Source organism: Nasonia vitripennis, assembly GCF_009193385.2.
Source record: "Nasonia vitripennis strain AsymCx chromosome 4 unlocalized genomic scaffold, Nvit_psr_1.1 chr4_random0006, whole genome shotgun sequence".
Lineage (NCBI taxonomy): Eukaryota > Metazoa > Arthropoda > Insecta > Hymenoptera > Pteromalidae > Nasonia > Nasonia vitripennis.
Window position 1 is genome coordinate 1,174,788 of NW_022279641.1, and position 13,725 is coordinate 1,188,512.

Below are 13,725 nucleotides of genomic sequence, written 5' to 3' on the forward strand. Positions count from 1 at the left end.
CGAATATTTATTATAATCATTAGTAAAACTCTCATTTGTGAATTCTGAACCGACACTTTTATAGGAGCTAAAGCAATTAAATGTCAGGATTTACAAAACTCAAAACTAACCAACTTTATCATAGTAAAATCTGAACCTTCACACCAAATCTCAATTCCCGAACCAACAATCTCCTACCGGTATAGTACTCACTTAAAATCACAGCCGTCAGCAGCCAAGACGGTCCCGAGTATAATAATGCCCAAATCGGGCATCGCCTCTTCTCCGATTACCACTGATCCCAACGGTCCAAAGCAATACATAGTACATCAGCTCAGCGCATTCAATAGCCGCCAATTAATTCCGTGTGCGGCAGTCCAGCCTCGCGTGACGCACGAGCGTAGACGGCACGTCGGTTTATCTGGACATCCGATGCCCGGCGTACTTAGCCCTTTGAGGAATTTCGGCTTTAGAATCTTACGCCGACATATACCGATTCTACTATTATGCAAATTCCATTAAATGACGTGATTTCGAATAATTCATTGCGTTTGGTTTCCAGTGTGTGTGTGTGTGTACGGCACTGTGTATCGACCGCACGACAAAGTAATTAGCCAAACGAGTTAAACATTTGAAAGTCCGGCCGCAGGTGCAGCTCGAATCGCTGATCGCACACTACACCCTCGTATGTGCGCCATATAGGGTGAGAAGAAAAAATAAAGATGCGGAGGTGATATACGTCAGAGGAGTCTCATTAGCCTAATCGTCGCCATTCCGTCGTGAGTTTACTACATGGAGAAACGTATTTTCATTTTTGCATCAGAACTCGAAATATCATAGGAATTCAAGTCGACGCTCGAAACGCCTCGGGAGAGAAAATCACGTCTGCGGAGTCAACGAGCCGCAGGTAACCCGGGCAAATCGAGGCGTCGAGAAAATTTTCGCGGATTTTCATCGGAACCTGTATAAACTCTCGCTGCTATAGCACAATACGAACGCGCGAGGGTCGTCTGCCGACGTAGGCGTGTCCCTTATATTAGGTTTTAATCATTCACAGGGGGGAGAGAAGGGCGCGAAATTCGGAGGGACGATAGGCGTGGTGGCTGGCTACACCCCCTTCCTGCTTAAACACCCTTCCGTTTCCATCGTCGCAGCGCTGTCTCGTCTGCGATGCGTCTGGATGTCTGCGTGAAGCTCTTGTTTACGGCTGTGATGGAACTTTTTCCGCGCGAAATTTTGCAGCATATATTCGTTTCGATTGTTTGCACCGCCGTGAGTCACAGGCCACTAGTAGGCGCGAGTTATCATGTATCTTTTGCTGGAATAGTATACGTGACATTGTGACGAGTTTGTAGAAGTATATAAGCTAGATACAAACGAACCAGTCGTATTCCACCTTCAACATGAAGCTCTTATTTATCTGCTTGTTGCTTGCGTTGCTCTATTTTTCTGCCATTATGGCAGCTCCCGTCGCTGGCGGTAAATATTGGTACAACTATTATTATAGTCTGATTAATTATTAAATTAAAATTATTATTCTCGAACTCGTTTTATTAGTTCGCATTTATCGTAAATAACACCATGATTTCTTGCATTGTCATAGCGAATACAACTGAAGATCCTGCAGTGCAGAAAAAGAGGTTTATAGAACAGTGTGGCTAAAATCCGCTGTTAAGTCACGAATAGGCGAGACTTGCGGATTTTAGGAGTCTGTGCTATAAAATTTTATACGATTCTCTTGACTAAAATGGTTCAGTTTTACACGGTGCTGTATTATTAATCATTTTTTTCGGAAGGCATTTAAAAGCGTACCTAAAATTGGTTAAAATGCGATTCTGTTTATGCAAATAAAAGCTCGATCGCACAGATGATTTATTAAAACGTCACTGTCTGTTTATTTCATTCCTTATTACCATAAATTGCAAAATCATATATTACAGCGGAACTGCTCTAAAAGCTTTGTCGAAAACCTTAATCGAATAATCCATTTCTTGACTAAATTTGAAGTCCTAATAACGATTCTAGTATACTGATTTTGTGTTAAAACACTTAATGGGTTCAAAGAGATCATTTTATCAGCACACAATAAAAATAAGCAATACAACTCAACTCACAATTTTTTCTCACAACACATTTGTTTTTGATATTTGCAGTAGCTTTTAAACTGTAAGTCAATAGCCAGCAAACTATCAGTTATATTTGGCCGTCATTATAAGACTCATCTTCATTATCTCACTACTATAGTGATTCTCCATATTTCAGCCGCAATGGCCTTTCCTGCATTCAGTTCTTGTAAGCATAAAACAAATTCGTATTGTTAGATACTATTTAACATTGCATTGTTGCTGTATAAAAAAATGCAGATCACTTTTTACAAGACATCAACGACATTGATGCCGACTAAACCTTGGCAAGACTTATTTATGCAAAGTGACTTCCTGAAAAAAGCGTCTAAAAGTATATACCGCATATTGGCTGATGAAAGCATATTTTTAATTACTTAAATCAATGTCCAAGCATTGCAAATAAGAAATTTACGAAGTGATTCATCGGAATCTACATGTGACTTCCTTAAAGCCTGTTTTTAACTTCTTCTGAGGTTTAATATTCAAATAAATAATGTGTCTAGTTATATACCTACAAAGCTTTCGCTCGAAAGAAGCCAACAAAGCCATTTAAAAACTAAGGTCATGTCCCGTCACGAATTGCCTACATTTGCTTTTAGCAGGTCGCACTATACAGTAGATAAACAAAATAGATATTTATAAAACAATAACATATGCATCAGTCGCGTAAAACTGTCAAATTTAAGTCCATCTTCGATACATTTACTGCTAGTGGTTCTTTAATTTTTCGAATAAATATGCTCTTAAAGAAATCGCGTTTACTATCAAATGATGGTCAGTCATTAAATTAAATTCTTACGAAAAGCATTTTAAAGTATACCAGACATTGGTTAATTGAGACATAATTTGCTGTTTTTTCAAATCATTGCTCGTATTACAGAAAAAGCTATCTCAAACGCCCCTGCAATAACAAAAAAGATATTTTTAGAGCTAAAGCATTCAAAATAGATAGTTTCATACGCGAAAGAAGAAAGCTTCCTATATACAATTTTGTCTTCTCATCCTTCTCACTCCTATCAACCTTTTTCGCGCCAGTCTGGCTGTCTCCTCTATCCTGCCTATATATATATATATATATATATATATATATATATATATATATATATATATATATATATATATATATATATATATATATATATATATATATATATATATATATACGCCTGCTTAGCTTATGTGTTTGTTGTATACATATCTTTCTTCCCGCCCGCCTCGAACAAGCCAAATGAGTTTCCACTTGCCCTTTTTATTTTGTAAACACATATAATGCGCCCAGCTAGAAAGTACCTACCGAGCACGAGCCCACATTTTCACAGAGGATTGAAAAATTGCGTGAATTCGTCGACGCTTTTTGGGATATTTAATTTTCTCGGCGTACTATATGGGATCTGCCAAAATTTTAATTCTCTTGCCTAAGCAGATGTCTATTGGTTTTTAATAAGACATGCATTTTATTAATTTGTGATCAAAATATTTTATGTATAAAACAATCTAAAATTATGAACTTTGAATAATACATTAGAAGAAGACGATGATTCCAATCAAAGCAAATCATATTTGCCAGCGACCTTTATTAAATCAATATAACGTATCGAATTATAGTGGACCACGTACACATAACGCTATGTCAACGAACACAACGAGCACGAGTATACAGAAGTCCAAAGGTCCATCTTGTTTGAGAGGTTCTTGACGGCAGAGCCACGCCAATATTATGTTCAGTCGCAAAGTACCCACTATACCTACTATACCAAGAGTCGGAGAACAAAACGATTTTTATATATATAAACTATATTATCGGACATGATATTTTGTAAATTTTAAAAGAGAATTGTAGTTCGGCCAAGTTAATAGTACTATGATATCCATAAAACAAAACTGTTTTCGACTACCAATAGGTGGCGCACAGGCATTTTTTGTTTCCCTGCTCGTGAGAATTTATATCACCACTTATGCCAAAACTGCCTTGTTGGTCCGCTCCTATACTACTATAATTGCCCGTTACGGTATCATCAGTAGGTATTCGTTGTAAATCATACTGAACACCTAGTGTTTCCGCTTTATAAAATATCAAAGTGATGATTATATATTGAATATTTTTAAAGCAAAATTAATTTGTTTATTTTAATAATTGAATATAAACAAAAATAAATTGAATAGTAATTTTTTATAAACTCAAGTGTTATAAAGAGACCAGAAATGGTAAGAAAAAGGGAGCTAAAATAAATTTATTATGGTTGATTCAATATTCTATGAGAAGATGTGGTGTCGCATGTTATCTTTATTAATCACCAGAATCATGTAACATTGTACCGTTACAGCATGATTACAATTCTTACAAAGCCAATATCATGATCTCTTTTTTCTTAATAAATCCGTGAATCCGCCTATTATCAAAAATTTTATAAAAAAGTGTTAGAGCCTCGTACAACAATCCGATCAGGCTAGCGCGAAATCGAGCGAACCCTACACCGAATTTTCGAGGATACACCTCTGTATAACCACACGTTTCCCAGCCTATTCATACGTGAGGACCACGGCGTGTCCAGGGAGATCCTCGACTGGGCGCTTACCGATGCATAGAATTTTTCAATAGCCGCCGAAGACACGTTGCGCCCACAATGCAAGCGCCCGACGACTAAGAAAATATAGCCATGCGTATACGCGATCCCTCAGAGGAACATGAAATGTTTTTAAATTTCGTGAAAATTACCAAGTTGCATCACCGTCAAATTCTCAAGCGAAACGCCAAGTGAAAATTCACTCCGTCTTGTACAGTTAAACAAATCCAGAACACGATCCACTGCAGATGAGAGCCTGAAAAATTTAATCAGATATTCGCTCTCAAGCAAACAAACCCCAGAGCAACATCCACGCCGGTTAGGAAGTTTCTCGCAGCGAGTTACACTAATCAAATCCTGCAGCTCGCACAATTTCGCAGACTGGCGAAGCGTCAGTCTTAATCAGCGCATAAGCGCGGGTGATTAAGAGTGTTCGCCGAATGCACAACACGCGTAATCGGCTTTTTCGCGGAAAGACGCGTAATCCACATGCGCTCGCGCGAGCGCATTACGACAAAGTATCAGTGCTAGGGATTTTCTCGCTCTAGCGTAGAATTTAGTTTTTAAATCATACACGGGCCTATGAATAAGTGAGTTCGGTTCAGGGTTTGTCCCGTACTGGAAGAGCTTATCGAATGTGTGTACTTTTAAATTGAAACGCTCTTTTCGAACGCGCGAAAAACTTTGTTCTGCAATCCAAGAGAGTAAAGTTATAAATTTCCGTCTATACTCCTACCTGTATTATACATGCAACACTTCAGCTCAATCAGGAGTCTCTCGTCTCAAAAATTGGTTTCCTTGAAAAAGCTGCCTCCACGAGAGTGCCGAGAGAGAGAGAGAGAGAGAGAGAGAGAGAGAGAGAGAGAGAGAGAGAGAGAGAGAGGAAAAAACATACAGCTTCCTAAAAAGAAGCCACTCCACACGTCTCTCTCTCTCTCTCTCTCTCTCTCTCTCTCTCTCTCCCTCTCGTCGAGGTGTGCAAAGTAGTGACGTGAGTCGCAGGCGAAATGAGCGCGCGCGCGCGCGTAATAAGATCAGCCGGCAGTTGAAACTCGCGCCGTTGGATTCTTGATTAACCTTTGATGCAACTCCTGCGCTGCGCGTCTCAGCGAAATTTCTCTCGATTTTCCCGTTTCGATTTTACCGACTAAAGCCTGCGCATGAATATATGCGCGGGCCTAGTCGTGTTCCTTATGCGATCCTTTCCTTTTTTTTGCAAAGAAAAAAGCTCCGGTTGCTGTAGGGAATTTCCTATATACATCTTTTTATCGCAGCGATTTCGAAATCAAGCGAGTGTCGAGCTCTGCGGGGAAAAAAGAGCGAGTGCAAACTCGACATTCGAGAGCAGAGCAGTTGCAATCTCTTTCGGCGATCGGTCGACGATACCGCGCGCGCGCGCTTTGTGTGTTGTCCTGCCGGAAAGTCCAAGTTTTTTCGCGGATCCAATCTCGCGAGTCCGATTCGGGACGCTTTATGCGGCTGCAGAGCTCTTTTCTCGGCTGCTCCAGTATTTTTTCGCTATGTCTGCGCGCGGCAGAGTGAGATTGATTTCTCCAGAAAACGTTTTTTTTTGCGATGTTACATATATTGGACTGAGGACTATATACGAGGGTGGAATTTTTCGTTGAAATATCTCATGTTTTCGCAATCGGAATTCGATGCGCAAGTAAAACAAGCCGAAAGCCAATGGAAAATAGAAACTCGAGCGCGATATATGTGCGCATGCGTATAAGACGCCGCGAAAATCCGAAATGAAAAGAAAGCGTCGGAGTGTATACCTCCGCATATATAGCCTCCGCCGATGAGACTTTGTTGCGCGAACGGAAACTCCAAGCCGAAGAATATATATTATGCACATCCCGGAAATTTAGCGTTATTTCAAAATCAATACGCTCAATCTTTCATCGCTAATGACGCGCTACAAAAAGCTTTCAAGTTCAAAGTGTCGGTCGATCTCAGCCCCCTGGCCCCTTAATCGTCCCCGCAACCCTTTGAACGGGCCATTCACGAAATATCCCAAAGAACTCGCTCTGCCCCACGTACGCGTCGTTCCTCGCAAACTTCCGGCTTCTCTTCCTGAAACTGTGCTTAGAAAACCAATACACCTATACCTGGCCCTTCTCGCGCTCGCGAAAAATGAAAGAGAAAAAAAAACAAGCTTGGCTTTCACGACGTCCAGCTTGAAAGAGCATCGAGCCAGCTGGGATCGATTGGTGGTAGAAACATTAGCGAGATTGAAAGAAGCCATGTATAGAGTGCGATGAACTGCTCAATGTTATATACCTATATACCTTATGAGTATAAGCCAAGAAGTAGTTTGCGAAGGAGCTGACATGCGTCGAAGTAATTAAACATTATATCCGCGCTATGTTTGACGGGGTCGTGTATCGATCGATCATCGAAGGAATTTGCTATACGAGTTCATCGATTACGTTGATTGAAATTTCGATGCACACCGAAGGATGATTTCTCCCGCGAGAGGGATACATCTCTCGCTTCCGGCGGGTATAGCTGCAAGCTCTCGATCAGTCAAGTAATTTCAGCAGCTGTGCATATTTCATGACGCGACTCTCGACGAGTGTAGACCACATAAGGCAGACTTTTCCTTCGCTGCTGTATACACTATGCACATACTCTCTGCTTTTTCGATATCCGCTGAACCTTCGCGTGGATCCGATATATGGCTTTTTATTGACCGCTCGTGAGGTGTGTTTTGATACGAAAGCTTTTCGGCCGAGTGCTTCGTGCTTCGCCGAAGTATAGTGTCTTTCTTTTATTTCGTTGCCGACGCTTTGCACACTCGACCGTCTATTAAAATCGCGAGCGCGTAAAGCGATGTATTTCGCATGTATAGAGGATCGAAAAGCGAAACTCGCGAGGGATAGAGAACGCGCGCACGCACAAAAGGAGAATAGCAGAGACAGCGGAAACGCATTATGCTCGTGAAGCTTTATTTATAAACATGACGCTCCGATGCCAAATGGAAGCCGGCGAACGTATATCCGGGAAATAAAGCCGGATGGATCGCTGCTTTTCATCTAGGTGAGGAAAAGAAGGAGGAGCAGAGAGAGAGGGCTGCGACTGTAAAGGTAAAAAAATCGAGCTTTATCGGAGACACGAATCTTTACGCGCGTCTTCTGGCGCGACGAGACTGCCGGTTTTATTTTTGAAAAAAATGAGTTTTTACTTCTACGCTAACGGAGTTTTGACGCTGTTCACGATTTCGCTTTACGGAAGATTACTTTTGTAAAGTCAACGCTCACAACCGCGAGTTTATTACTTAGGAATGCTTTTTAGTTTATCGTGCGTCGTTTTTCATATAAGATGTGCACTTGAAGCGATGCGATATTCCAAGCAAAGCGTGTCACAAAAAAATCCGATTTCCCTCGCCAAAGTCAACGACTCGAATTTTAAGGAAGTACTACCGGTAGGAGATTGTCGGTTCAGAAATTTATAAAACTTTGTGTACAGGTATATTCAAAGTCCCAAAAATCCGCACATTTTGCTTTAACTCTTAATTGTATAAAATTGTCGGAGAACGTTAGTTAAACAACTAACGAATAATTTGATTGCATGAAAAAAATGATTTGAAGCCTGTGGGTGTAGTAATAAACAAAGAAAAGTTGAAAAAGTACACTTAACTTAAAAAAAATGAGTCAAATCAGCTTCTGTTTGAAACTTTTTATTAATGATTATGATTAATAAAATCGCTCCATATGAATGTACAATCATTATTCGTTGCACCTTGACTAATGCATATCATTAAGTATACCCCGCAAATAATTAAGACATAAAAAGTGAACTTTGTTTTGACTAGCTACCTACCGGTAGTACTTCCTTAAAGAAACCAAATCCACAAAAAGTAATCCGCAGCTCGACTGCACCGCGCTCCAATGACCCGTTAATTTGAAATTCCGGAGCGCGGGTATAATAAGCGCGCAGGATATTTAAATACAGGTCGTCTCATTCGAGCGTCGTGTCTTGCGGAGCTTCTTGCCCTCGTCGATCCTGAATAATTTGGCGCCAGTCCCTCGAGGACGTGAGAGAAGCCAGCTCGGCTATTTTAATTAATCGCTTAATAATACAGCCTGGAGAGAAGCTGGTCAGAAGAGACTTGCGATTCTCTATCAGACATCCCAGGAAGATATGACGCTTCCCTTTCTCTTGTACGTCTGCAGCCATGGGAGCTGACTTTCCGGTGCAGCGCGCGAATTATGCACGCGTGAAAGAGGAGCGTCGCAGCCCGGCGACTTTGACGTGGAAGGGAATTTGATTTTCGCGAGATGTGCAGCTCTCACCGTTTTCTCGGATGCTTTGCGTTATTTATGTTGATGGAACGGGAACTAGAGGAGTGTTTAAACTTTAACGTGAACGTCAATTCTGATTTAATGTTGCGAATTTCAACGTTATTGAAACACCCGTCAACGGCAACATCAACATTATATTTAAAATGAAAGCTGCATAATACCATTCCTTAATCACTTTCAACTTTATTTATTATACAGTTTAGCAACTTCCGGTCTAATATCTATTTCTTCGTATATATGCGTATATATATATATATATATATATATATATATATATATATATATATATATATATATATAAGATATATGCAAGCGCAGCACCGCTAACTCAGACGGACAGAGAATAAGTGAGCGCGGCGCACTTTCGCACACGTAGCTCGCGCAGCAGAGCACCGCCGCGTCGCGTATGGGGGCGCTACTTTCAACAAAAACTCATACTGTTGATATCGAATTTCGAAATGAATATACGAATATCGAGCTCGGATTGAACACACATAATGATTGAGTTAACGAAATCCTTTTTCTTTGTGTTGCAGGTAACAAACTGATCTGCGACTGCAAGCTGACCTGGATCTGGGGCCTGAGAAACGAGACGAAGAATGCGAAGTTGCGCGAGGGCCTGGAGGAGCTGACTTGCCTGCTCGAGGCCAGCTACGACGTGAAACTCGATTCCGGCGAGGACATGAACCGGGCGCTCGATGTCGTGCGCAATCCGGGTGAGGGACCACTTACGAACTTATGGACTAACGCCCCAAATTCTGTTTGACGGCTAGACGGCAATTTCGCTTCTGAGCTTCTTAATTTATTTTCACTCTCAAGTTTCTCCAACCTTTATGAGAAACGGATGTTTTCTTCGGATGCAATCCTGTCGTTTCCTAGCATAAACTGACTTGGAGTCTGGTGTACTTAATAATAATGCGATAATAAATAGTACATTACGATACGTGTGACTTAAATGGTTCTTTTTTACAGCGCTAAGCGCCGTGTAAAACTGAACCATTTAAGTCAAGAGTATCGTATAAAATTTTATAGCACAGACTGCTAAAATCCGCAAGTCTCGCCTATTCGTGACTTAACAGCGGATTTTAGCCACACTGTTCTATAAACAACGTTTGAATGACGATATTTTTTTCGGTTTCAGGCTACCATATCAAGGGAAATATGGACGACCCGCAGTACTTGGGAGACAACAACTACGACGATGACTACGCCGACAATGACTACCCTGCGATTGGACACGCGGTAAGAGCAAAACCATTAGCCAATATAAAGATAAATCTTACAAGATAAACATTTACAATAATCGACCCTCACTTCATCTCGTCCACAGGTCGAATTAAACGGTAAGCGAGCCTTCGTGCGACACATCTTCGAGCTGAAACCAGACAAGCTGCCTTGTCCAGCGGCGTCGCGCGAGGACGTCATGGCATCGGAGCAGCCTTCAGGCCGCCACCAGAGCTCCTCTATCTTCTCCTTCGTATCGGGCGCCTCCAGCATCTCTCTTACGACTGGCCTACTCGTCATTGCTTTTGCCCTCTTGACGTAGAAACCGCAAGTCTGCTATCCGGTCCAGTTGTAAGCTTGAGGATTCGAACACGGGTCATAGGTTCGCTTCCCGATGGACTCGATGCGAACGTTGCCTCGTAGATGGCGCTGGAGAACTTATGGATATTAGATCGTTTTAAAGATGTGCTCGTTCGCTTCGATTCCGTGGTTGATTTTGCTAAACTATGATTTGAAGTCCAGCTATTGGCTCTTCGTTAATCCGACAAAGTGTCGCGAAGCCGAACTTTCGAAACCCCGAGATACTATGTTCGAATCCTCAGACGAGTGAGCTATGTGACGAAGGAATAGGTATATACCCACGCGTGCGCGTAGATTCGCGCGAGATCCCTTTACTTAGTGTGTGTGTGTGTGTATGTGATGTGCCTGCGCCCTCTCATGTCGAGCCACAGGAACGTCACGTGAGACAATCTAAAGGGTAGAATAGAGAGGATGGAAAAAGCGATAGGAATGGAAGGGGACGGAGAAATTTTAACGTAAAATTTAAGCGAAGCACGGTATTAATAGACGGATTTATTATACATGTCGCACGCGGGAAGGTTTCGTCGAGAAATGTCCAGGTGATGGAGGTCATCTAATTTTTTTACCGGGGATCGATGTTCTTCTGCTCAATTTTCGCATGGATTATGTATGCACTTCTCGTGACACCGATTATTAACGTTAACTAAGTTCGTCAAATGACTCATCTTTGCAGGTTACGCATATACCCTGTAAGACGTTGTTTCTAACTAAACAAATGTATAAGAGATGGATGTATAGAAGTCGATGACACGTAAGCAAAACGTTATACTAGTAACGACACTGCAGTGTGAATCAATTGTAGATTGATCCACGCGTAAATCTTAGGTGATTCTTTCTTCGTGCGATGTTATAAATAATGCATTAACATATTACAAAAAAAAGAAAAGGAGAAAATTCAAATTTCCCGCTCTCGTTATAAAAGGCGAGCACGCGGCGAATAAGCTCTATTAAACGTGTGTCATTGTATTATAAAGGTAAATACCAAAAAATACTGTATTGTCGCGCGACATAAGAGACGAATATTGAGTACTTTTGCTTTTTCTGTAGGTGCCATTTTTAGCGTTACCCCATGTCCTTTTACTGCATACGCGATTTGTTCCAAATTTCATATTGGAGCCATCATCGGTGGCGATCGATGAATTCCAAAAGATGTTTTAATGATCAATAATGGCTGAGTGAAATTTTTTAACGACTCTGGTCAGCCTTTCATTATTTGTTTGTACGCAAGTTATCGCATATTATTACTCCGACGCGAGCCATTACCATACCATCGTCGTTGTTAAGGCATCTTTTTGATATATTTTGGATTCGAAGAAAAAAAAACTAAGAAAGAAAAACGTCCTGGAGTGTGTTTATTGGGGAAAAATACGATTGAACGAGATTGCTATTATTTTTCTCCAGCGATCGATGGTCATTTTATACACCGATAAGGCGACTTTATCGTAAATGTATTAACTGTAATTATAATTATACGTAATTCTTAGAGATATAGTAGTGCGACTATTGCCGATCAATATATAATGCGTTCACAATGATTCAAGACTGCGAAGGATGTTTTGTAATTAAACTTATGTGAATGCCGCTTGCACGGATGAGTATCATATATTCCCGTTATATTGCGGAATTCGTTTGCGCTTTTTCTATGCGAGATTATAATATTAAATTAAATAATGGGGAAAAATTATACTTGGCCATCGTGTTTTTAAAGTGTGAAAAATTTTCGAATGATTTCTGCCACTTTTTGATGATTTATAATATTTTGTATCACGCAACGACTTTTTTTTTAAGGAGATGAAAGGAAAAGCGGAATTAAAGAAGAAAATTACGCGCAGATATTGTACAACCTTGTTCAACTCGTCTATGCATATTAAGAAAAAAAGAAAAAATCTACAAAAAAAAATAAACGACAGATTATTAAGTATCGATGTAAGGCGCGCGCGTCTGGGCGATCGCCGGGGGACTTCACGAAATTTCGATGTTCTCTTTAAAAGTAAGAATTTACCGAAATACACTGTTAAAGCATTAATAAACACAACTATAGAAATTTAAATAGATAGTTCGACATTTTCCGAGCCATTTTCGACCCGACAGCATATTACACCGACCTAGCATCAGTGTCGTGAATAAATTTGATTATTCGCTGTATTCGTACATTATTAAGCACTTTTCATTGACATGCACCTTCGGACAAATCGAAGATAAAATTCACGTCGACTTTTTGATCATTTTTTTTAGGTACCTTATATAATACGAACAAGCAATTGACAGACTGAGCATCAACATATTACACACATACACCTTCCATCGAATTTTTTACGTGAGTTTACACTTTTGCATTTTTGTAATTTACATTGTAGAACGTATATTGCAATACAGAATAAGCGAACGACGTCGAACACGTACCTATAACTGTCGGGTTGGAAAAAGCGCACTTTTTCGCAAGACTTGAAAAAAAGTATGCTTGACGTTGAAGAAAATTATATATAAAAATTAAAACGAAAATGTAAACTAAGATTATAGTGTTAACACTTTTTCTAAACCTTTATCATCCGTTTGGGTTTCGTGCGGCAACTATATATACGTACCGATTTCGGTGAAAAGCGATTACGTTATACTTTTCGTATTCATCAAAACACTGTATATTATTTTCATTGTATTACCTTGAATTTGCAAAGCTTCGCTAATACGCCTTTGTGTGTAACAAAAAACTTTCACAGTATAATATGTTTATATTAATTATAAAAATTGCGTATTATGTCAAGTAAAAAAAAATAAAATAATACTTATTATGGATCATTGTCCGCTGCGTATTATGTATCATACATGTTCTTTTATAAGATTTAGCTATTAATGGCGATAAGAATAAATCCACACATAAAAACTATCGCACGTCTCTTAATTCCACATCATCCCCTCGTTTCACCTTTGAATGTATCCGCGCAAAATCTGCGTATTTTTAAAATGAACAAACGCATTAGTTTTCAACCAATGTGTTGCACAACAAAAAAATTTAAATCGCAAGGAAAACAGAGCTCGCGTCCTTGCTTGCAAAAAGAATCGTCTCGAAAACGTCGGCTAATTTTATCGGTACATACGCGATCGTCGGATCGATTCTCACCGGAGCGTGAACCTGCCGTGTAGTCCTCGCGCTGGACGACGCACGGC

The 13,725-nt window shown here is 40.3% G+C and overlaps 1 protein-coding gene and 1 long non-coding RNA gene across 14 annotated transcripts in view; both read left to right on the forward strand.

Annotated features, from left to right (window-relative positions):
• The window catches only part of LOC100114925 (connectin), a 237,217-nt gene extending 223,864 nt beyond the window's left edge, over window positions 1–13,353 (forward strand). For all 13 annotated transcript variants that reach the window (XM_032601995.1, XM_016986583.3, XM_032601996.1 and 10 more), the window contains 3 exons: window positions 9,513–9,692; window positions 10,118–10,218; window positions 10,307–13,353. In XM_032601995.1, the coding sequence (XP_032457886.1) occupies window positions 9,513–9,692; window positions 10,118–10,218; window positions 10,307–10,522 (497 nt within the window). In that variant the 3' untranslated portion in view covers window positions 10,523–13,353. The remainder of the gene's footprint in view (window positions 1–9,512; window positions 9,693–10,117; window positions 10,219–10,306) is intronic.
• Window positions 1,311–1,865, forward strand: LOC116417112. Its single transcript, XR_004227380.1, has 2 exons — window positions 1,311–1,468; window positions 1,583–1,865. It is a non-coding gene; the product is annotated as an uncharacterized LOC116417112 (long non-coding RNA).
• Window positions 13,354–13,725: the final 372 nt, after the last annotated feature.